The sequence below is a fragment of the Ixodes scapularis genome, unplaced genomic scaffold (genome assembly GCF_016920785.2).
Source record: "Ixodes scapularis isolate PalLabHiFi unplaced genomic scaffold, ASM1692078v2 PGA_scaffold11__112_contigs__length_91849675, whole genome shotgun sequence".
Classification (NCBI taxonomy): Eukaryota; Metazoa; Arthropoda; class Arachnida; order Ixodida; family Ixodidae; genus Ixodes; species Ixodes scapularis.
In genome coordinates, this window is record NW_024609837.1 from 14,087,505 (window position 1) to 14,113,327 (window position 25,823).

Sequence of the window (25,823 nt, forward strand, 5' to 3'; positions counted from 1 at the left end):
GTACGCGCGAGCACAAACAACGAAATTGACGTTATAGGCCTCCATTCATGCTTAAGATGACAGTGAAACGTATGGTAAACCCGGGAAAAGGAGAATGAAGAAAGGCTTTTCATATCCACAAGTAAAAGCTACTTGCTTGTCAGACCAATTAATCGCCTACTTTTACACCAGGCCCCACTGTGGAATTGAAAAGCATGTATTTATTCTTCTTTTACCCGGAGCGTACACATTTCACTGTCACCTTAAGCGTGAACGGGGTTTATGACATAAACATCGCTGCGTTTGCTCGCGCACACCGGCTGCTGCTGACTCATGAAAAACTCGTACGACAGTTATTATTGTTTGGTTCAGCGAAAACCAAAATAGTATGAAGTAGACTTTCGACGTTTAGACAGCCTGACCTTGGTTTGCCAGAGTACGGCGACACTGAGCCTGCTGTCGATGAGAAGTTTAGCTACTGAAGTATAATTGCTAGCCTGCGTACATCCAGTTTTAGACAAGAACTTAAAAGAGATACTTTTAATAAAAAACAAATTGCAATGCATGCCTTAAAAACTTTGTTAAAATTTCTACACTCAAAAATGTTCGAAACGCGCTGAAATGACCCGATGCGGCAAAGGCACTTTGAAGGGAATTTTCACATTGCGCTTAACACAAGCATAAAATCATACTTTCATAACGGTTGTTTGTGACGTTTACGGTGGTTTCGTTCGCATTGATTGCTATTGTTCGAGTGCGGGCCAATCAAAATGCAAGATATATAGTTGATGGAGCCAGAGACACATGCTACCTCGCTGGAATATTAAACATTCGTGTTGTCGCTAGCTGGGGTAACGCTGAATAAGACGTTAAATATAAAAGTCTGAAGTGTCATAAGTTACAAGTATATTTCTAATTTCTCATTGCCGCAGTCGGATCTTCGACCATTTTAGACTCAATTCACTCCTTGCACTCTTTGATAGGAGTCAGGCTCGGTATTTGCATTTATTAAGTTTCCTGTCGAAAAGTTGTCTCTTTTTTATCCTCACTGTCCTACACATGCAATGTCGAAGTTGAGTTTCAAAGCCACAAACTCAAACTCGGAACAAAAAAACGAACCTGGTGATTTACGGAGTTCGTATTTTTTCTACGGTAGAATGTTAGACCGAACGCTGCCCCAGCATACAATAAATTTTTATTTAAGTTTTACGTTTCATTTTAGCTGTAGACGCTGCCGTAAAATGCCGAGCGAACTGAAACAGATGAGGTACATAAAAACCGAAAAGCACCTAAAGAAGGCTCCAAAGACAGAACTAGGACACCGACTATAATATAGACCAACGAAGCGTCAGGCTGCCTCTTACTTTCCTTACAGTGTACTTTCTTGCTGTATATAGCTTTTGTAGAGAGTACAAAAATAGTAAAAAGTGTTTGCCCGTGGAGTCGGCGGAAGGTCGCGGGCTCTTAAACAAAGTCGGGACTACGTGGCCATAGAGGAATGCGCGGCGACACGGAGTTCCGGTGAAACGCAGAGAGAGCGTCGCCTGAGCGCCACTGGGAGGCGGAAATGGATGGTGGAAGCCTGGCGAGGGAACGCGCGCTCGCGCAGGAATTCGCAGTCTCATCACAGCAAGACAGAATGAACCGACGCAGGTCTTTTCCGAATTGCGATGCGTGCGCTGATGGCTGCATGCATTGGGCGTGACTGTATTTGCGTCGTCATGATTGTGTACCGAGGGCAGAATATAATAGAAGAGGCTCTTCCGGACGCCCGTGTGTGTCGACACCGAGTATTGATTAAAACAAAGAAATCGGCATGAAATATCGCAATCCAGCGTGCACAGTTAAGACTGCTTCCAGCCTTGATTGGGTTTCGCCTTCCAGTCTAGGAAGGCGAAACCCAATCAAGGACGACGTCTAGGATGACGTCGAGGACGACGCCAAGGATGACTTCTAGGACGGCCTTAAGGATGACGTCTAGGACGACGTCGAGAACGACGCGTAGAGGACGACTTCTAGGAATTCACTTTGATTCCTCTTAATTTGCTTGGTCATCTTTCTTAATTTCATTGCCTTTAATTCGCCTGAGCGGTCACGTAAATGTTTTGGTACCTTTCGCGTCGCCGACGTTTTCGCCCAAGGACTTTGAAGGTCAACTGAACGATGAGACATATAAGGCTTTCGCCTTAATATTAAACCTAATCGTTGCTTGGGAAAATGAGCAAGGCACGTGTCATATATATGAATTTAAGTCTCCGTACGCTCGGGCGCCTTCAGCTTCAGTGAACCCGGCAAATTTTAGGCGGATGTGAAAAAAAAATGTTTTGTTTTATTTGACCCGTTGAAATCACTTGAGTAGGAAGCGTCGCTGTAATATAAGTTACTTTTGATACGATATCATTTTTCATCATATCATGTTTAGGTGTTTGATACTTTACTGCTGCGGCACATAGCCATGTAAATCGCACTTCGTTTTTATTTTGTTTGGGCGGCGCATTTATAAGTTTTGCCGTGGTAGCATACCGGGAAACTAAAAGCGGACAACCTAGCCCAGCATAATAAAAAACACGATGCAAGCGAGCGAACAAACAAATGGGGCGTGAAACCACAGTGAAACCTACACGGATCACACACGCAGCGAACCATCAAGGAGGCACCACCATCGATGCTCCCGAAACTTCCGTTGTAGTCGTTGTCCTTTCTCTTCGGGCTCATCTTGTCTTTTATATATATATACCCGTATTTTTTGTCCCCTTTAGCAAAGCTCCGTTTACCCGCCGCCAAACAAGCTTCGGAGTCCGACGGCCTAAACGGCGCCGCATCTCTGAGCCGACACCGAGTAAAAAAAAAAATAAAAAAGGGCCGAAAGCGGAGGGCGTCCCGCGCGTCGTTTACGCTCAGCCGCTATCCGCACCCAACGGGCGAACGGCCCTCACAACAACCCTGGTCGCTTCGGCGAACCAACCCGCCAGCCATCCGAGCGAGCAACCAAGAACCAGGGGCGAAACGCCGGAATCTTACGCCTACGTTTACTCCCTCCCCTTTTTCGTTCCCGATCGTTTCTTTCCCAGCCCCCTCCCCAATTTCCCCAAACATTTCCTTTGCGGTCGTCTCTTTCCACGCGCTCGTCTCGTTTCCTGTTTGTCCTCTTTCGATTCCTCTTTCTCTTCTTCGCTCTCACGCAAATTTGTTTGCCGACAATCGTGAATTCTTGTTTGCGCCCCCCCCCCCTCTCCATCCTTGCGGAGCCTCTGTCGCTTGCTCTAACAACGAGAAAAACGAAAAGCAAAAAAAGGTCAGGATATAGCTTCCAAGAAATGGCACGGAGCCTTTCGGGAGATTCTTAACCGCAACGGCAAACAGGGGAAAAGGGATGGGGCGGGAGGGCTCCCAGCCAGACATTGAGCGCTCGCCAGCTTGCGATTTGAGTCCGAACAGCGAACAAAGACGGCGGCCGAGTGCTGACCTCTTTCTTGTTCATTATTACTCGCGAAGGGTACTTCGTTGGGACTTCGCTCGCGTTCTGGACGCCCTGCTAACTCTTCATTTCCGGAAGGAGTTTCTGTGTAGTGACGGAGTAATGTTAGGAAATGGGGCCCTTTAACTGCAGTAAAAGTAAAACAATTTCATTCACGTGATACGCTGCAATTCGTATTATGCTAAACCTTTTCACTATAGAAGACACGCTTCCGGTGATGTAGATGTTGTTAGTCATTCTAAGAGAGCATTGCGCGCGAGATAATTTTTTTTTTTTCTAATTCATGCTCCGAGGAATAATACTTCACATTGAGAACTTCGGTCATTAAAACTTGGTCACAGCGCACCATCGAACCATAAAACCCGTACGGCGGACCAGTACCTGCTCTTAGATTGTGCCGAATTATGGTCAAAACCCAGACATCTCCAAGACTGTGTACAAAGAGCACTGCTCCTATACCAGGTAAAGAAAATATTGGAGCTTAAACGGACCCCAAGCATAGTTTCCAACATACAGACAAAGCCTGGCAGACCGCCACGAGAAGCGGCCACCGAAGTGAAGAAGGGGAGCGGCAGACAACGAACGAAAGGAAAACCACGTGACTTGCGCCCCGCTGCGGCGAGACGCCGAAACAAACTTTACCCGAGAGAACAAGTGTGTTTTGGGTCCTCGACGCTGCCAAATCTGTGCGCTGACGTCCACGTTTCCCGAGAAATGGCTTTTCGATGCTCTGTGCTATTAGATCCTCGCGCTCCAAATCTGCGACCGGGCACTCTATGGCTCCGTCATCGAACTGCCAGGCCTCATGGCTCAAGACACATGCGCTCTTGACACGGACACCATGCTCTTAGGTCCCGTAAAACACATAAAAAAAGTGAGTTGAAACGAAGTTTAAAACTTCGTCTTAAAACGTAAAACTTCGAAAATAAATTTTTGCCACATATGAAATGTGTGAAGTATGATGTTTCTAGAAGTTGCAAATGAGTGACGACGACGCCGTTTTGGGGCTACAGTCACTGAAAGCAACAGAGACGCTCGGTGTGGCGCATTAGGCTCACATTGATTACTTAGTGATTCGTTGTAATTATTGTATTGTATTGTAATTATACTTTTAGCACATACCCCGAGCGAACTTTCTGTTTTGAGCGAGCGCTCAGAGCGTATATGCACCGTGCTTCTGTCGGCGGTGTACTGCGGTCCCTCAATGCATAGTTATATTATGCCCTTATTAAACTCGCAAATTTAAAATATATTTAATTTACAAAGTATACTTTTTTGTTTCACGAGCTCAAACAATTAGTATATATTTGTTTATCATCCTCCATCCTACAAAATAAAAGAACCTCCAATGTTCTAACATAGTCTGGCTCCTTAAGTCCAAATATAATCGACATTGGTATGTGAACAATAATAATAAACACCTTAATAGAATATAGAAAAAAAAAACACTGGCATTACCAATACGTTAGCAAAACATTAAACTAAACGTGCTGTATAAAGAAAAAAAAAAGTAAACTTTTTAGAGCGCTTGAAGCGCAACGCGACAAGGTGTAGCACACTGAGTCGCTCCAGCAACACATACTCTCAAGTATTACACTGTTTCCCAACACGCTGCGCCGCGGTTGTCGGGACTGGTTTTCGGCAGCGCACAAAATAGGCTTCATCTGGGGACTGGTATATTGGAAGCCATCAATGTTTCAGCGCTCGCGTGGGCCCACAATCCCCAGGAATTCCGAACCCCAGAGGACTGCGGAAAGAGGATTGTAGGCGCAAGCCCAGACACGTCGCGAAAGGTTGCGTCATATGCCGAGCTCCTAAGAGCACTGGCGGAATTTGCGAGTGTCACACGTGGGAAGATGGTCGGAAAACATTTATATATTTTATCCGCTCATTTCTCGGGCCATATTAGTTGCTAATGCGTTCGCAGCGACTGCAGTCGTGTTCATGTGCTTGTTTAGGACTCCGACTGCGCGTGGGCGATAGATCGTAGAACTGCTGTTTCAGACCTGACATTTGTCACCGAGAGGAGGCAAAATGACGCAACGCAGTCTTCAGTGTGAAAACCGCTCTGGCTGGCAGTAAGATGATGTAATAGGGCACATCACAAAAACACTTTCGAAACGACAGTGCGCCTACTTCGCTGCACATCAGATGCAATCTACCGAGACACCTCGGTGAATAACAACTCAAAATATATGTGTAGACCTAAGAATGAGGTCTAACGTTATGCTAAATGTAACCTCGTAGACTTTACGCTGATATATGCTGGAGTGTGGCAAAAAGCCACACTCCAGTGGCTTTTTGTCTGTGCTCCCGACATCACCATCCTTGTACGATGTGGTGTCAAATAAAATTTGATTGGATTTGATTTGATTTGATATAAATATATTCTCAGCCTCGTCATGCGCCGAGTTCACCTTGTAGAAACCATGAATTGTCTTTTTGAGTGCTCTGTGCAAAAGTAAACTCTCGGACACATTTTTAATGCAATAGCAGTATTAAACTACTATTCAAGATTTTTAGCTATATCGGTATTTCCTGGCCTCTTTATGCGCAGTCGGTATGTTCAGTAGAACATAGCAGTTCACTGTGCTTGCACTCTATCGCGCCGCGCTTATGTGGAGTGGCGGTTCGCACTCCTTCACATTCGCACCCTCTTCGAAGGACCTGACGACATTGACGTCGTCCTTGAGATCACCCTAGAGGTCGTCCTAGAGGCTGTCTTTGACGTCGTCCTAGACGACGTCAAGAACGGTATCTAGGACGTCTTCCTAAAGGCCCGTTCACACTCTTGCGACCGAGTACGACCGAGAGAGACCAAACCGGTTTTTAAGCCTCTTGCGATCTCTTAGGACCAGCTCCGCTGCATCGCATCCGGTCTTAAGAAGTCGCAAAAGGCTTAAAAACCGGTCTGGTCTTTCTCGGTCGTACTCGGTTGCAAGAGTGTGAACGGGCCTTCAGGAAGACGTCCTAGAAGAAGACGTTAAGAATGACGTCTAGGACGGCCTCAAGGACGTCCTCTAGGGTGATCTTAAGGACGACAAGGATTCAGTGTCGAACTAGAGGACGACGCTAAATTTAGCGGAAAGTTTCCCTGGTAAATTTAGCCGAAAATTGACGTCACGACCTATGCGCCAATTAAGTTTCCTTGCTAAATTTGGCGGTGCGCAATGATAAATGTTACCGCATTCATAGTTAATCACCCTTGTGGTTTCTACTAAGTTGCCGCCACTATACATTCGCGGGCTACATACACGCGAACGAGCGCAGCTCTTAGGCGCACGTTCGCGTGTTTTGCGGCGTCGCCGTCGCCGTCGACGTAACCAGAGGAGGACGGGAGGGTACACAGGAGGAAGAGGGGAAGGTACAGAGGAGGAAAAGGGGAGGGTACGGAGAAGGAGGGGAGGGTATGGAGGAAGAGAAAGAGGAGGGTACGAAGGAGGGGAGGTACGCACGAGGAGGAGGGGAGGGGAGGGGCGGGAGGAGGAGGGGTGGGTACGTAGGAAGAGGGGGAGGGTACGGAAGATGAGGAGAGTACGAAGATAATTTAAGGGCACAAAGTCGCAAAATCAAAATACGTCAAGAGCTGCGTTTCCGCTATAGCGTCGTCGCCGTCGCCGTCGGCGTCACCGCCTCGCTAATTTCAGAGGGAAATTGAATTGGTGTTGATGACACGTGACGTCAGTTTTCCCGCTAAATCTAGCTGAGAAACGAAATTTGTTCATAGGTGGCGTGACACGAAGTCATGTGATTTAATTTTCCCCGCTATATTTAGTGGGAAAACTGAATTGGTGCTGAGGTCACGTGGCGTCAATTTTCCAGCTAAATTTAGTGGGAAAACTGGTGGAAGAGAGGGTATGAAGGAGGGAAAGAGGAGCTGAGGAGGAGGAGTAAGAGGGGGAGGATGAGGAGGGGAGAGGAGGCGGGGAGGATGAGAGGAGGAGAAGAGGAGGAAGAAAAGAGGGGAGGAGGCTGGGAGGAGGGGGAGGAGGAGGGGACATACCCTCCCCTCCGTAACCCCGTCCTCCTCCTCCTCAAGAGCTGCGCTCTAATTTCGCATTACAGAGATTTGTAAACGCCTCAGTTTTTTCTCCTCCTGATACTATACAAGTTAACGGTGGAATGCTTAAACAAGTCACAGAAGTCCCTAACATAAAGGGTCGTGTGGCGAACACGGCAACACAAATGCACACTTCTTTTACTCGTAACAATTGTTCCGTGCGTATGTTGAAACAGAGATAAGAAGTTAGTCAACTCCAATAGACCCTTTTTCAAAAGTCTGCGACATCGCCCTTCTGCCATTGGTTGATCACGTACTCTGGGCCTGCATTATTGGACAGGGGGACTGCTTCAGCGTTTGGCGTGAACTCGGATTCATTCACATGCTACGTGTCCAGGGCTTGAATAGACAGATGCTAACGGCTGTACCTTTTAGAAAGGGCGGTAGCTTGCGCCACCTAGCCTAGAGAGTAAGAACCGAAAGTATGATTTCTTTCCTTCGCCAATTTGCTTATCCCCTGCAATTTCGTAACTATCACCAGGCGGTGTGGGATATCACCACGCAACGGCGACCGCCACTGTTCCTCAAGAAACTTTTCAAAAAGGGTCTTTTGGCGTCTGGTGTGTCTCCGCTGTAGATGATGAATGTGACCAATGCACCACCGCTGCCAGCTTGTGATACGCGTATTCAACCCGCACCACACAGTAGTGATACATGGCCGCATGCAGGTACGATTCTTATTCAGAATGTAATGAACAGGGAAGGGGAGGGAAGGGGGGGGGGGGGGGTGGGGGACTGATCCTAGAAATCTTGTTTTGGAGCACGGGCTTTCCTTCAACGTGCTTCCAGTCTATTACTTTGCTACCAGGCTTTGGTCCTATATAAATGAATCGGTCGTACATTGAGGAATGCCCTTCACCTTAAAATTTAGTAAACATAACAGCAAACAATTCGGAAAGTAGTTTCATTCTTGCGAATGCGACACGTTAGTTTTGTCATTTTTTTCGTAGCATTTTGTAATGTCTGTGTAACGTGTGTGGCGCGGGCTGTTCCGTCCGTATTTTGATGTAACGACCCCTACGTATGAGTTATTAATAAGTTCGTGCCCCTGCTTTATAAAGCAGCATATATCTGTGGCGATCAGGAATCTTTCCGATATTTATAATTGTTAGAATGAATGTAGCAAGCTCTGGCTCCTACTTTTATATATCTGTTGTTTTTGTACGGATGTACCAAATAATGATAAATGATGAAATAAATATACGAATACCATATATAGGATCACTTTTTTCTTTTTTAGATCGTAACCTATATATTCTTGTTTCTTAACGAATAAAAAAGTGCGGCCTTGTGTTATGCCTGTTAAGAGGTGCCTGTTAAAAGGACTATTATTCTATCGAGATATAAATTTTGAATCGAACAGTCAGAATTTTCAAAGTAGCAGTAAAAACTTGTTGATTTTAGATCAACTAACAAATGTTCACAAAAACCGGGAGTAAACCCCCAGTTTTACTTGACCTAGCTTTTAACTCATAGCACCAGTTCTATCATTTTTTTTTAAACTTCGTCAAAGTGTTGAAAATAGCGTTCGCAAATGGTAACGCATGTCAGCCAGATATTATTTTTTCCTTCATTCTAAAATTTAAAGCGTCCTGCTGTATCCGACCTCCTGGTCGAAAAAGCCGAAAAGCAGGAGATGTTTACGTTACGGCTTTTGAGTGACGTTGGCATAAACTTTGTAGATATTTTTCTTTGCTCCGTTACTCGCATGCACCCAGAAGCTTCTTGCGTCCTGCGTCTGACACTTGAATGCCCGACTGTAAAAGCGTGGACGTAATATAAGTCCTAGACCAAGCCCTGTCACTGATCACCGTCTTCCATATTCTACGTGCTCGGCTTGAGAAACGGAGGTCAAGCTGTACACCAAAAATTCGTGCAATGTTTACCAAGTTAAAGGCCTAGCAAGAACACCTGTCCAGAAAATTTAAATTTGTCTGCAATAGCCTTTTTTTTAGAAAAATAAAAAAAATTGGATTTTTGGAGTTTCTGCATTTGAAGTTCTGCATTTGAACTAGACCCAGGAAATGTGGCCACGTGCATAGCCTTCTAAATGTTTATTTTTTTTTTTGCGAACTTAGATTCGTGACCCGTATCGAATGCTCTTTAAAGTCAGATATGTCCGGTGGTAATTTCAGACGGCTTAAATCTGGTCTCGTATCAGACGACGCGAATGCCATTCCGCCACATAGAGACTGTTTATGAGTGTGGTATGCCGTATGACCCGTAACCACGGTTCTTTAACATGCATGCTGCAGCAGTTTTTAAGCATTTTGTGATTCTTGACGCCGATATATCGACGTTGGCATTAGAAATTGGATAAACGATTTTTTTTTGTTGGTTTGAGACTTGAGTTTTCGATACAAAATGCGCTGAACAGCTTTACGCTAACATTATGTCCAAACGACTTGTTTGAAAATGATTAACTAACGCAATTTTTCTTATTCATCATCTTTTTTTTTAAATATGAGGTCCACAATTTTTACATTGCCTACTGTTCCTTGCACGTATAATAAATCACACAAGCAAAACATTTGAGTAATATATATTTTATAAAATGATCGCCTTATGGAGACTCGTATATAATTGTTACCACATATGCTTTGTGTAGAATTTCGCTGAGTCACCATGTCGCTGTACCTATACTCTAAAATGCCATTGTGATCGATGCGTTTGTGCTGCCTTACAAATTCGCATTGGCGATAACTTACAGAATGTTAATTTCTCTTTATCACACATGTTAACGTAACACCGAGGATGAATGTTAATTTGTTTTATATTTTAGCCGTAATGTTACTCTTTGGTACAATTCTAACATATAAAATTGAACACCTGCGACTTTTGAAGTGAGGTCAATAGCTGCTTTAAAGATCTTAAACGTCACCTTTATTCGACTCCCTAATTCCCTATGTTTAATCACCAAAAGGGTAATGCAGTGAAGACGAGCGTCGCATATTTAATTATATTATTCTACCAAAATTTTACAAGTACATATCCCAGCACTTGACTTCATAAATATTCTGATAGATGAGTGACTAAAAAGCCAAACACACTCACAATTAGAGAAAGACAGAGGAATAATGAGGTTATCCTTCATGTGAAAATTTTTTAGAGCGCAGCTCTTAGGCGCCCGTTTCCGGCTTCAGCGGCATCGTCGTCGGCGTCGGCGTAACCGCGCGCGTTGCATTATGGGAATAATAAAACCGGGCGTGGCCGCGCGTTGCATTATGGGAAAATTTCCCCGCTAAACATAGAGAGAAAATTTTGCAAACTGTCAATTTATCAAGAAAATTTTAACGCTAAATTTAGCAGAATTTTTTTTACTAAATTTTCCCAGTAAATTTAGTGGAATAACGGAAAAATTTTCCCGCTAACTTTATGGGGAAATGTTTCACTAAATTTAGCGGGGAAAGCTTTCCGCTAAATTTAGCGGGGAATTTGTCCCGCTAAATTTGGCAGGAAAATTGACGAAAATTTCCCGCTTGTCGGGAAATTTTCAGGAGAGGGGAAGGAGAGGGTACGGAGGGGCATACCCTTTCCGTCCGTACCCACCTCTCCTCCTCCTCAAGAGCTGCGCTCTAATTCGGCATTAAAGAAAATTGTAAACGTCTTTCAATCCCTTTTTTTATCATTTACATAATGAGATGGCATTGCATCAGATTCAAGCTTGCCTCCCCGTGCGAAGTCAAGGCAATTAGAAAAGCAGAAAGACCAGACGAAAAGAAGCTACAACAAATTGTGGCCGATCCTGATCTTGCTGATAGTGAAAGGTTAGCTTGGACTTACAGAAGAGAATTAAAAAAGTACGAAGCAGGACACAGCTATTTATGTTTTGTTCCGTTCTTTCTTGGTTCCTTCCCGTAAGTTCTAGCTGACCCTCTACCAACATACAGCAATTATCTCAGTTTAATCCTCTAACATGATTTCAACAATTAAAACCCGTAACACGAACTTCTGGCGACTGCCAAACAGCGGGCACAGTCACCGTCAACTCCTTCCTGTCACTACAAAGAGTTAATGAGTAGCCACTAGTCACATATTACAATGTTCGGGTCTTTCGCAATGAATGGTTTGTTCACGACTCTCGCAGGTCGCCTGGATGTTCGTGGAGAAGTTTACGCTGCTGACGCTGGCCAAGAGCGTGATCACACACAACTCGCGCTTCAAGGTGACACACAACGGACATCGCACCTGGCACCTGCACATCCACGATGTCCAGGAGCGCGACAGGGGGGCCTACATGTGCCAGATCAACACATCGCCCATGAAGTCGCAGATCGGATACCTCAACGTCGTTGGTGAGGCAGACCTCATGCTACACTGCGATTGGTTGCGCTAATAACGATTTTTTTTTATCGACGTGACGTGTTCTGGTGTCCCTCCGGACATTTAGCGTAGGGTTCGTTATAGTGGAGGCCATGTCGAAACAAAACGGACCGATAAAAGTGGCAGAGAAGTGACGCCAACATCGTGAGAGAAAACACGTGATGCGACCATATTGCATCATGCGGCCAGGTTGCATGACGAACGTGCTCTTTTTATGAATTGTAACGTGAGATTCTTTTGTCAGGGATGACGAAATCTTGCTGCAATGTCCATCTTTTTGATAGATGGAGGAAGATACATTCACGAAGTAAAGAAACAATTTACGAACGTATGCATACAGTTGGCCAGTCTAAACGAGAAACGCAGGTAGAAAAAGAAGTACAAAGCGACAAGAAAAAATAAGATGGGTTAGAGAACGTCAAGGGTACGAGTAATCTAATGAAGAGGATGTTAAACACTTTTCGACGGAGGCCTCGAAATTATATAGATCATCTGCGAAAAACTTTAGTGGGCTACAAACTCCAAAAGAAACGGTTCACGAGGATTACGAAAGGCACGATTCTCGTACCTTGTTCGTATTGACAATGCTAATGGAATATGATACAATAACAAATTGAATCGTTCCCAGCTGCATTTTTCTTTGGCGATTTTATCTACCAAACTCTCTATTCGCAAGTGTTATTTTGAAGCTTTTGACAGCGTGATACGAGTATCGAGAAGCTCTCACAAGCAGTACAAAAATTCGACAAAGTGTATACCCTCAAGCGCAAAGTGTTGTAGAAGTTGATTTAGAATGGTGTTGTACAAGTACAACAAAATTACGGTGAACCAATACGTTATATCTGCATTCTGCACGGTATGAAAAGCGCCTGTTTGTCTGCGACTTTTTTATCAACTAATGTTTAAAAACACACACGCACACGCAAACACGCGCACACACACACGCGCGCGCACACACACACACACACACACGCACGCGCACACACACGCACACACACACACACACACACACACACACACGCGCACACGTCAGAGCTTTTCTAAGTCAAGCTCTCATACTTTTGAGAATAGAACAGAACAGTTCTCTGGTCGTGTTCTCTTACTCTGTGAAATTATAAGACGAGTTATGGAGAAAGGCGAGGATGGACTCGACAATTTAAGAATTGTATACGCTCTTCATCATTTCAATTCTCAGAGCTCTTGAAGAATCCAAAAGATTCACTCGAACAACAAAATATTTTAACACTAACAAATAATTAATTTTCTTGGAAGAAACACACTTCTGTGGTCGCTACAGTCAGCTTCAGAAACGGAGGGCGCGGTACGTTCCAAGCATCTCATTATCGCTCTACAGCCAATCAGGTGGCGGCATCAGTCAATAAGCACGCGGAAGAGCCAATCATGAAGCAAGAAGCGTGAACAATGAGCCGTGACCTGTGTTCCTTAAGTTGTCTTTAGCCAAAGGTACGCTCACTTTTTTGTTTTTGTTCAGTAAATAATCTAGGTTCCCCAAGATACAAATGCCATACACAACCATGTTAAAAAAAGGGCAATCAGTGCTTTCTTTCTGATCAAGGACGGCGAAATATAAAGGTTAAGTATTTTAGATTTACACGATCATGGAAATTTCATTTGTCAAAATTTCCTTTTGTACAGGACGACAACGAGGCCGGTTAAATTAGGTTTGCTTCGTTTCTTTCTTTAGTTATTGATTTATTTTTATTTAACGTGCGTCGCCCAGAGGGCGTAATTTCAGTAACACGATAATGCTACAAATATTCAAATGTAAACAAACATGCGCGCAAATATACACAAAATACACAAAATACACAGATACGCACAAGTATACAAGCATGAATAAACTCGAGTATCGATAAAAAAAACACAAAATAAAACTATGACATATAAATAAAAAGAATAAGCATTCGCAACTTTCGTTGGACAGCGCTTAAGCGGAGCGTTGAGCGAGACATTGCGCATTTCCGTAGTGCCGCCCAAGATCGACGAAGAGAACACGAGTTCAGACACCGAGGTCCGAGAAGGCGGGGACGTGGCACTCAAGTGCATCGCTAAGGGCACGCCGGAACCGGAAATCACCTGGAGGAGGGAAGACGACCAGGACATCGCGTTCGGCCGCGAGAAAGGTGAGTCACGCACTCGGCCGTCTTTCCGATTGGACGCATGTATGATGCGTATGTATGTATGAAGTGGCGACTTCAATCTTCCGGACATTGATTGGGTCGACAATCTGCCCCTTTTGCGAAATTCTTCGTCACTGTATAAAACTTTCAAGGAACTCGTAGACACCCATGAGTTGCAACAGTTTGTATTGCTTCCAACAAGGTACGGCGCAACAAGTAAATCTATACTAGATATTTTCCTTACAAATCACCCGTCCGCCATCCTTTCGGTAACGACGGCACCGGGTATCAGTGACCACGATGCTATCATTACAAATGTAACATGTAAGCACACTGTGACTGATAAGCCATGCCCCAAAAAAGTTTATCTGTTTGACCGAGGGGATTACGGCAGCTTGTTTTTCGACCTCCTGGCTTATTTTCCCGAGTTTGAATGTGCGTGCACATTGCTTGACATTGAAGAATTATGGAATCTGTTTAGGAATAAACTTTCTTCCCTTATCACTGAATATATTCCTTCTAGGATGTTATTGGGAAGGCGCAGGAATGACAAACCGTGGATGACAAAGGAGTTGCGACGTCTTCTAAATAAAAAGCGAAGATTTTTTTCTAAAATATAAGAAAACGAGGGACCCAGCCACAAAAATTGAACTTTGTTTGCTGGATAGTATCTTTAATACTAAAGTTAAGGAAGCGAAGGAACACTACTATTTGGCACTGGGACCAAAATTACTTAACAACCCAAAGGAACTATGGAAAACGGTTAGAAAATCGGACAAGAGTGAATCTGTAGGCATTCCAGCAATTCTGAACAATGATGAACTGACCTCCGATAACTTTCTCAAGGCGGTTTGCTTCAATAACTTCTTTCAATCTGTCTTTTCGACAACCGAGCTAGTTGTACGAGAATCTTCCGAGACAACTTTTGATAGAATGCCTGAGTTTGTGGTAGAAGATTATGGCGTACTGAAATTACTGCGTAATCTGAAATCTCATTCAGCCATGGGGCCTGATGGCATTCCTAACCACGTTCTGAAAGTTTGTGCTGCAGCAATCTCACCTTTTCTAGTTATTCTTTTCAACAAATCGCTCTTTACTAGCAGGCTACCTTTGAAGTGGAAAACTTCAAATGTTGTGCCCATCCATAAGTCAGGCCAAAAAAGCCTGGTTTCTAATTACAGGCCCATCTCCTTAACCTGTGTTTGTTCCAAGTTACTTGAACATATCATATATTCAAATATGGCTAATCACCTTGAGTGCAATACCTTTTTTTTCCAAGTCTCAGCACGGTTTTCGGGCTGGTTTGTCGTGCACTACGCAGCTCACTGAGTTTTTACATGACCTCTCACTTTCACTAGATAAAAATGTTCAGGTTGACTGCCTGCTTTTAGATTTTCAAAAAGCATTCGACAAAGTACCACATTCACTTCTAATGCACAAGTTGTCGTTCTTGGCCCTTCCTGACTATCTTTTTGGTTGGATAAATGATTATTTGTTAAATCGTAAACAATGCGTAGTTGTTGGTGGTCAAGATTCTCCGTATGCGGATGTAACCTCCGGTGTCCCACAGGGGACTGTACTTGGACCACTTCTCTTTTTGATATATATCAATGACATAGCACAAAACCTAACATGCAGTGTCCGATTATATGCAGATGATTGTGTAATCTATAGAGAGGTTAAATGTGAGGATGATTCTCTTCTACTTCAGTCAGACCTTGAAAAGGTGATGACCTGGTGTGACAAATGGCAAATGTTTCTTAATATCAATAAATGCAATTATATTAGATTCATCAAACAAAAGCAGCCTTATCTATCAAAATATCAATTGAACGGTGTTCCTCTTTAGGAGGTAGCTGATGTCAGATATCTAGGCGTTTATCTTAGCGTAGATCTTTCCTGGACTAAGCACGTCGACGCAATAACAGCAAAGGCAAACCGCGTTTTAAGTTTTATCAAACGTAATTTCAAAATGGCCCCAACAAATATTAAGGAGCTGTTATACGTAACTAATGTCAGGCCAATTTTAGAGTATGCTTGTCCAGAGTGGGACCCGTATTACGTAAATTTAATATCGAAACTAGAGCGTGTGCAAAACAGAGCAGCCCGTTTTGTTGCAAATAATTATGAATTTTGCTCAAGTATAACAGATTTAAAGAAACAACTGGAGTAGAAATCTCTGGTTTCGCGGAGAAAATATCTTAGAATGAAACTTTTCAGAAGTATTTACTTAGGACAAACAGGTATTGTGAAGGACCACTACTTACATAATCCTGATTACCTGTCTTCAAGGGTGGACCACCCGCTAAAGATAAAGAATATTAGGTGTAAAACTGAAATGTTTAAGAACTCGTATTTCCCAAAATCAATTAGTGATTGGAACAGTCATCCGCAGCACGTGGTTGCTGAAACTTCGGATGCTATGTTTTCCACCTCATTATTAGACATCCTTTAATAGTTGTGTGCTGTGCTTTTGTTTTGTACTGTTATGTTTCTGATTTTGTGTAACAGTTTTTGTAACAGTCTTTTTGCACTTCTTTCAATCGATAGTCTTACTTTTTATTAACATGTTTGATACAATGTGACGTATAATCGTTTTACTTTCCTGTACCATGTACCTGCTACAATAATGCCCCTCTGGCGATGTAGGTACTGTGTAAATAAATAAATAAAATAAATAAATATTGGCTACGCCCTTTGTAAACGGGCGGTAGCTTGCGCCACCTGCTTTGTTGGTAAGACAACATTGGCGGTGGAAGGCGTCTGCGACTAGAGTGTTTTCTGGGTTCTCAAACGCCGTAGAGGTGTCGCGCTTTCACCAGCCGCGATCCTGGCGGTGTCACATCACAACAGCGGTTGTGGACGTGGAAGAAGCATGTTTTGCTGCCGATCGCTTTCCAGTTTGACTCGTGGCTGCTTCAGGAGCCTGGAGATGGGACGCCGCGACGAAGGCTACCACACTCGCGTTCGTTCGTATTTTAAGTTTGAACCTCTACGATCGACCGCCAGGGTCGCGACATCCAACAACACGATGCGACGGCTCCTGCGACGTCCATTGTTACCACTACGGGACAGACTTCGATGCATGGACGGTGCATAGGAAACAAGGCCCACACGGGTCAAAGACGCAATCAAAACACCGTCAAATTATTGGCGTCGACCTTTACCTTTCAAAGCCTTACAATGCGTGCAATACATTATAGGGGATGGCGAATTTGTGCGTCATGTGACCCGTTATTTTCCCGCTAATTTTAGCGGCGAAACTGAATGGTTGTGTAGCTCACGTGACGTCGACTTCACCCGCTAAATTTAGCGAGGAAACTGGATTGATGTAAAGGTCACGACTTTTCCCGCTAAATTTTGCGGGTAACTAAATTGGTGTAGAGGGTACGTGACGTCATTTTAGCGCTAAGTTTAGCGCGAAACTGAATTGGTGTTTTAGCGACAAGACGTAAATTTTCCCGCCGAGTTTAGCGGGGAAATCTAAATTGACGTATAGTTCACGTGCCGTCAATTTACACAAGATGTATAGGTAACGTGACGACACATTTTACGGTAACTACAGCGAAAACTACACGGCTGCCGGGACGAACGGACGAACGGACATGTTTTGGATTAGGGGGTAGATGCACCCCTATTTCAGTTAAGTTATACAGGGTGTCACAAAACAAAATTTACAAGTTTTTTTTTTTTTTTCACCGCAAAAGTAAACTAGGCCTCGCCGAACGCTCATTCTCCACCCAAAGCAGCGCTAGAGGTCACAAACAGATGCCAACATTTCAGCCCGATCCGATACGTTAATCAAAAGTTATAAGTGATTTTCTGAATATTTTCATGGAAAAATGGAGCCGATTTTTGCTCGTTTTCGGTTTCTGGTGCCCATAGAGCCCCATGTATTCAAAAATTCCGTCGGCCGCCATTTTTCCAATTGAAATTTTCAGAAAATCACTTATAACTTTTGATTAACGTATCAAATCGGGCTGAAACTTTGGCATCTGGTTGTGACCTTTAGCGCTGCTTTTGGCCGGAGAATGAGCGTTCGGCGATGCCTAGTTTATTTTTGCGGTAAAAAAAACCCTGTAAACTTTTTCTTTTGTGAAACCCTATACAAAAATAGTAACACAGGGTTGTTTAGCTAAGCCTTTTTCTTTGTTGGGAATACGAGAGAGTTGACGTTTGCTTGCGCGGTTCTTTTGATATTAGAGACTATTCGGAACTCTAAAAGAGGCGTTATCACGAAACGGGAGAGACGCGAAGAAGAAGGGAAAAAAAATGTTTGTGCAGCGAGGAAGTATCGTGCTCTAGCGGCCCACGTCTGAAACAGGAAATGAGATGCAACGCGCGGAGTCGTAGACGCCATTAGAAAGAAAAATAGAGGATCACATTTGATGCTGTTGAAGCACTCCTTTCTTTCGGCTTATTTTTACGTTGTATGTGCGTCTGTAACTCCGTGCAAAAAACGTGATAGTAATAATAAATAAAAAAAGAAACTCTCAAGCTGCTAAAAAAAAAAAAGAAATGCTAACCACCTGACGGTATAACGCCATATACGTTACCAAAATGTAACGTTTAACAGTGCGATTCCCTCTATTGTTAGTTCAATTTAGCGCTGTTTACAAGACCAGGGGTCGTCCATTTGTTGAGTCAATGTTAGCAAAAAGCCCTGACTGTCGCACAAACGGTGGAAAACGTTTGAAAATCTGATGAAAGAAGCTATTTGCCAGGAACCTTTCTTGAGAATGCAATTTCTCTTTCCCGCTATTCTTGCGACCCCAACGTTTTTGGTGTCACTGTTCTGGGAAGGAGAAGCTAAGAACACAGCATTGAGTTGACAGCCAACGTTGTCATTTATTTTCAATATTTATTCGATAAAGCGCTCACTGTAAAATTTGGAAGCTTGGAAAAACGCTTTACCGCTAAATCCAGTCAGCAAACAGTGGCACTAATATAAGCGTAATCACTTAAAGCAACTACTAAAGCTAAATAGACGTTTCTAGAAATACATTTTTTTTAAAGTTATACTATATCACTTTGGTGCACGCGATATGATATTTAATAAAATTTCTTCTAGAATTTTTAGATGTAGTACAACGTGAAATGATTCATCGTTCCCTCGTGTTCGTGGATATAGAAATATTAAAATGACGATTAAAAAAAAAAGTACTACACAGCATCGGAAGACGTTGTTTTGTGGTTTTAAATGGGGGCGAGGGTAGGTGAGTAGTGCAGCAATACTGAGTCCTACCTACTGGGTAGGAACTGGGCCTGCGCACTAGGATAGAAACTGCTTATTTTATAAAATCATCTCGTAGGCGCAGGGGCGTTTCAAAGTGCTTCTCGTTAAAAAAAAGTATGGCACCTTAGATGAATTTTCACAAAATGTCGAAGCCAGGTTTTCTTTTTTTTTTTTCTTGCACAGGGTTTTATTAAGGTCTTAGGTTCCAGCGGTTCGCAATTAGTCGGTGCAGGCCTATTTATGATTTTCACTTCCCGTCTGACGTGGTGTCTTCATACATCACAGTACGGTGCCACAAATTGATATAGCGGACAACAATTCTGACATACCAAGACTCCTATTTTTTTTTTTTTTTTTTTTTGCCGTTGCGGCACTGGCGTCAGGATTAGGCAGGATATACGTCACAACCGATTAACCGCGTACGTAATCAAGAAACCTAAACATAAAAAAGCAACACGAAACAAAAACGAGAAGCCTAATAATAATGCGACGGCATTTGGCATAGATTGCGTAAACACAACTGTCGCTGTCGCCTTTCGAGATCGGCTCACGTTAAAAAGCCACGCCGCTGAATGTACAAACAAAAAGAGGGGGTGGCCCGACCCTCCGCCGAGACAGACGTACACACCAGGCCGGTTTTTGTTCTTTTGTCTGGAGGTACCGCGTGCGTGTATGGTTGGGAGCGTGCCGAGCATTGAACGTTGATAAAAGCGTCGCGCGATACAAGTGAAGGAAACGAGGGGGGCCCGATTTGTCCCTGTCAAGTGCAGCGGGAACGCGACGCAGCCGACCGCCAAAAACGATTGCCTTTTCCAAACCCTTTAACGCTCGCGCAAACAGAGCGAGCCGCCGTCCGCAAACAATTCCTACCAGCCTCCCTTCCATCCAGATCGAACCGCACAGCGAAAGGTCCACTCCCTTCAAATTAATGGGCCTCAACTTTGAAACTGGGCGCCCGCTACCCCTACCCCTACGCCTCCCCTTTCCCTACCCCCCCCCCCCTCCCCCGTCCCCCAAACCATCCCTCTTTATTACTTATTTCTAGCTCTGCTCCACAGATGGCGCTGCTCGCTGCGGTGGTCGCCGCAATCGAAACCCGTCCATTAAAATTTTCCCCGTGTCCCTCCAGCGCCATCTGTCGCGTTCGAAAGGAACTAAGTGCAGCCACGCCGGCAGTGGACCGGCGGCGGCGGCGTCCGGTCGTTCCGTCGCTCGCTGCAGTGTTTCCAGACACGGAGAGCGCGACGCCCGGCAATTAGTCAGCGGAAACGAGCGGGAACGAAGCGGCAACCCGGCTAGTGGTGATTAAACGCGGCGAAGGAGAGCGGACGAGGGGCGAGAGGGCAGCGAACCTTTAATCAATGCGCGCGCGCCATCTCCGAGAAGCCGCTGCTTGAAATCCTGCAACGGCCATTAAGTAAGTCGCGGGGGTCTCCAATAACGTGTACAACAGGAAAGGCACTTGCTTCCCTCCCCCTCTCCCAAACTAGAACGCCGGCGCCGACTGGTGGCGCTCAAACCTCTTTCCCCCTTCTTTTTTTTGCCCGGAAGAAGGGGGGTGTCTGTAATTGAATTTCTGATTACAAGGCGAGCGGGAACCAGATGGGACCCCCTTTTTGCGGATCTTGGCTCGGCTTGGCTCGGCTTGGCTCGGCGCGTAATGAGCAGAGCCTTGTTTTCCAGAGAACATCTACTGCCACCCCGGGTTGCTACTGCACCGCGCAGACATGTTCATTGTGCGGGATCGTGTGTGAGTGGAGAGAGCGAAGAAGGTTGGCAGCGCCCTCGAACGGTCGAACCAGAAAAACCGACAAAATGTGATGAAGAGCGAGCGGATCTTCCTTGGCGTGGGGAGAAACAAAAGCTTCCTGTCGCTTTCTTGCACAACTGTACAAGAGCACACGCCGAGATACACTTAGTGATACAGACACATAGATACTCGAACGAAAAACACCAGTGCCGAAAGGGATACAATAGTACAAAGTTGCACACAAAGTGGGCCAAACGTTGTAATACAGACGGGCGTATGGAACACGACATCAAACTGAGACGCGCGCGGAGTCACACACAAACAGACAAATACACAAACACGCACATACACACACACTCATACACACAAAAACATATACATAGAAACACACACAGGCGCGCAGGCACAAACACACAAACACGAACACAGATAAACGCACGAGGCGGTAAACAAAAGTCTATATTGTTGATGTCGTGGGTGCGAACGACAGCTCGGCGTGAAAACAAATAAAACAAAAAAACTTTATTGTGTCGACTGGAATTTCAAGTTTTGCTTTTGTTTTTTGATTCCTGCCCGACGGGAAAGGCTCTCGGTTTCTATCCTCCCCGTTTTTCTCGCCGAGCACGCGGCTGATAGATAGAGCTGCTGCCCGCGTCGCCGTTAACATTTTCTTGGCGTCTCCGGCGGCAACGCAAGGCAAGAAATGACGACGAATCTTTAAAAGAAATTCTGCGGGTATATTTTTTTATTTATTTTTTTACTTTTTATCTTTTCACTCGTAAATTGCAACGGTGCAAACAAAGCCAATGTTATGCGCTCAGAGCAAAAAGTATTGGCGGAAAGTCAGCCGATGCCTCGTATACGCTTACATTGTATCGCAGTGTTTTCTTTTTTTATTATATTTTGTTTAGGTAGCAAGTAACGTTGAATAAAGTTAGCTCGGGGGACGTATTGAAAATTTGATCAGGTTCGTTTCGCTTGTATTTGTAAGTTTTCTCAGAGCTGAATAACGACGGGTGTTTATTGCCCTATTTTCGTGTTCTCAACGTGTTCATAATCATGAAAATATACTTAAGGGGCATAGTCAATTACTGGGTTAGAACGGCAGAAAGGTGCTTCCCTTGTTTCACTTTCAGCGAGAGACCTTCGACAACAGCTCAGTATCACGTGACCTTCGAACGTGCTCGCTCAGACAACGCACGATGGATGGCAAGAAGCGCGTGGTGGTTGCCGGATATCCGAGGCTCCCCGTCGTTCTCATTCTTTCGGTAGCTACACTCACATTCCACACTTGTGGTAGGAAGCTTTGCGCGCTCTCCCATCTCGCCGATTCGAGGATTGCCTCGAAGTTATCCCCAGTGACCATTCGCCTGACGTCGGGAATGGCAGATCGCCACGGGCAGAGCGGGTTCCTTCCGCGGAGTCGACAATAAGGCGAAGAGCGGGGTCGAATTGGACAAATGCCAGATTGTGATGTTTACAGAGGTTCTACTGGTAGAGTTTAGTTTTTGCAAACCGTGCGCATCTCATTCTTTTGTGCGAAGTTCGGGATCATTGGTCGCGCGATGAAGCGCTCGAGTCCACACCAGAATTGCGCTTTCTCGTACTTCTGCGGCTTTTGCGGGGGTGCGCCGCCTACTTTTTTCCTTCTAGCCGGAACGGGCCGATCAGTTTTAACCTGGCTCTTACCACATCGTAGAGTTCCACATAACGATAGGTTTACTAACGATACAAACATCCTTCGAGCCCTCGACGAGCACTACGAAATTCCTCGCACAATCGGGCCTGCATTGCTCGCGGCCACTGCGGCGCCGGGCCGTGACTGTGCATACATCAAGTGGCTTGAGCCTCCAGCAACTGAGACTATGGCGCCGCGAACAGAACTAAAAAAAAAAAAACATATTCGCGTAGTTGCGACGGTGTGTGTCGTATACATTGGGCGTGCGCGGCAATGCAGTGAAAACAAAACACTAACAACAAACAAACGGCGAAACAACAAGAAAAAACAACAACTCTCTCTAACCTTGTGTGCACTATATAGAAACGAGCTACAATATCCGCCATTCACAAACCTACACATACTAAAATCTTGAAAGACTTTAAAATGTTTAAGAGTTTTATAAACTATTTTAAATAAATATAAGTATTTCTTTTTCGTTTTGGCATGCCTTTCAATCGCTGTGCCTTCGCCCTTCAAACTGCTTGTTTTCCCACTATGGTGGCGCCCCCCCCCCCCCCTTTCCCCCATCACACTGGCGGAGACGGGGCGACATTCCTTGCAGCACATGTAACAATTGTATTCAACATCATTTGGCAGGCATAAAGAGTACGACAGTGGCTCAGCTAATGTACATATAAAACAAATGATATTCATTTACATATTTTTATATATTCAGTAGAGAATGACAGATGGTTCCTTAGAGATAACGAGACTTAAAACAAACAAAAAAATCATGCCACTTTTTTTTAACATATTCAATGAATGTTTAATCATTCATTGGAAAGCGCAATATGTCCTGATAAGCTCAAAATAGCAAAGGTTGTGCCCGTTTTTAAAGAGGGAGGTACTTCTGAGCCGTCTAGTTATCAACGAATATCGGTATGAAGTGTAATGAATACTATTTTTGAAGAAATACTTTGTAAACACGTTAAAAATGTATATGTAAATACGATATTCTCTGCACTAGTCAGCACGGATTTAGGCCGAACAGATCTACCTCTTCCGTTCTACTTGTGTTAACCCAGCTTCTTAATAAGGCTCTTCATGACAATAAGATTTCTGTGGTTGTTAATTTGGATATAAGAAAGGCTTTGGATACAGTTAATCACACTATATAATTGAACAAGCTTCATAAGTCTTATTTTAGGGGAAAGACATCAGAGTTATTTAAAAGTTATCTTTCTAATCGAACACAATGTGTAACGATTAATAATTTTATTACTACACCACAAACAGTGCTCACAAAGGTACCGCAAGGCTTTGATTTGGGGCCTATTCTTTTTTTTTTCTCTACGTTAATGACTTTTCTTCTGTTTTATGTCACTTTGCAGTATTCATGTATGCTGATGATACAGCAATAGTTTTTATTGGAGACATAAAAAATGAACTACATGCTAAAGTAAATGAACAACTTACTAGGGTCTTAACTTGGTTCACTAGTAACCAACTCACACTTTAAAAAAAACTAAGTACACTGTGTTTCACTCTAGGAGAAAGCAAAGGAATTCTGAAAAACCTGCTATGTACTTTCATAACGCGCAGTTGCTGCATGTTTCCTGTTGCACATATATAGGTGTCTCGTCTGCAACCAATATGCACTGGAAGAATCAAATTAAAAACATATGTACATAACTTCCGCACGGTTGCTGTACACTGCTAAAGACTCAGGAGCACTTGAATTCGTCTATACTGAGCATTCTATATCTTGAATTTGTACAGTCAGTTGAGCTACTGTATAGAGCCTTGGGGTGGAACATATACCACCTATTTAGAGCCACTCAGTCGATTACAAAAACAGCTTTGAGATTGATTACTTATTTCAAATATACTGAACCAAGTAGTCCTCCATTTCGATAAGTTGATGTGCTGCCGCCCCCCCCCCCCCCCCCCCCCAACTAGATTTTCTATACAAATAAAAATAGCTGAAACAGTCTTTAAAATAATAAAAAACCAACGACTCACTTCTATTACATATATTTAAATTATCATTACGGAATACGAGGGCTGCAACAAATAATCTGTTTAATTTGCCACCTTGTAGAAATGTTTATGACGAAAGAGTTATTGGAATTCAACGGTGCCTTAGTATACAATGATATCCCTGCCGACATAAAATGTAAACCCAATTTTGTGTCATGCTTAAAGAAATACCTAATTAATTGTAAAGCGAATGAATACGTTCAATCTTAGATCTCCTGTCTTTACTTTGCAATTAGTATGTATATATTTTTGTGTAAATCTTGACATCTGGGTAAATTTGTTTTGTTTGCCTGCCGCATTGCAAAGGTTATTTCTAATGTTGGATTTGCGACTAGCCTTCACGGCTATGGGTCCAGGCAACGATTGTGTGTTTAAATAGAATAACAAAGGAATGATAAAGAAAAGAAAAGAAAAAACATGCCTTTCTTTTTGTGGGTCACTGACTTTATGAGAGTACACGTGACCCTCCTTCCAAAACAAAACTGTGTCGCGTGTCACCACGTGAAAGCCGAGTACCATCTAAAAAAATTCTCCGGCGAGATTGAGTTACGTCTGCCTGACTTTTCTCAACCGCTTAAACAATGCTCTTCCAACGTTGTTACACCCCCCCCCCCCCCCCTCCCTATGCCCCCCACTACCACCGCCTTCACCCGTACGTCCCTGTTCAAGGAGATGGCGTCGGAACGCAATTTCGAACAAGTTACAAACATTATATTATATTAAGGCTGCTTCAATGAAATGAAAGTTTTGCAATTTGTTTTTAACCGTCTTCTATTCCCGTATCAATACCATTCCTTTTATTTCGTCCTTTTTTTCCTGTTTTTGTTCTTTTCATTTTCCCCGATTGCTGGTGATCTGAGAGGCCAATGCATCGGTACAGAGAGACTCTTCTGTTTGCCGATTGGCTTCTGTATTTCGCGGCAAGATTTTTTCTTCTCTTTTATTTAAAGAGGTTTTGCGACCTTATAAAACTCGATTGAAAGAAGAATAAAAAAAAAGCAGGAAAGTTTTGAAGCAAATATATTCTCGCATGGGAAGCTTCTTTATATATGAAGAGTTTCAAATTTCGGGGGGTAAGCTGGAAGTCAAAAAGAAAAAGGCCCATATTCGTGTCGGGTTTCAATGCTAATGGATGTTTAACTGAATTAAAAACTCC

At 43.8% G+C, this 25,823-nt stretch overlaps 1 protein-coding gene across 1 annotated transcript in view; it reads left to right on the forward strand.

Annotated features, from left to right (window-relative positions):
• LOC121835174 (lachesin-like) overlaps nt 1–25,823 on the forward strand; it is a 205,405-nt gene that overhangs the window by 149,445 nt on the left and 30,137 nt on the right. Inside the window, exons 3-4 of the mRNA XM_042289146.1 lie at nt 11,605–11,812; nt 13,829–13,984. Of these exons, the coding sequence (XP_042145080.1) occupies nt 11,605–11,812; nt 13,829–13,984 (364 nt within the window). The remainder of the gene's footprint in view (nt 1–11,604; nt 11,813–13,828; nt 13,985–25,823) is intronic.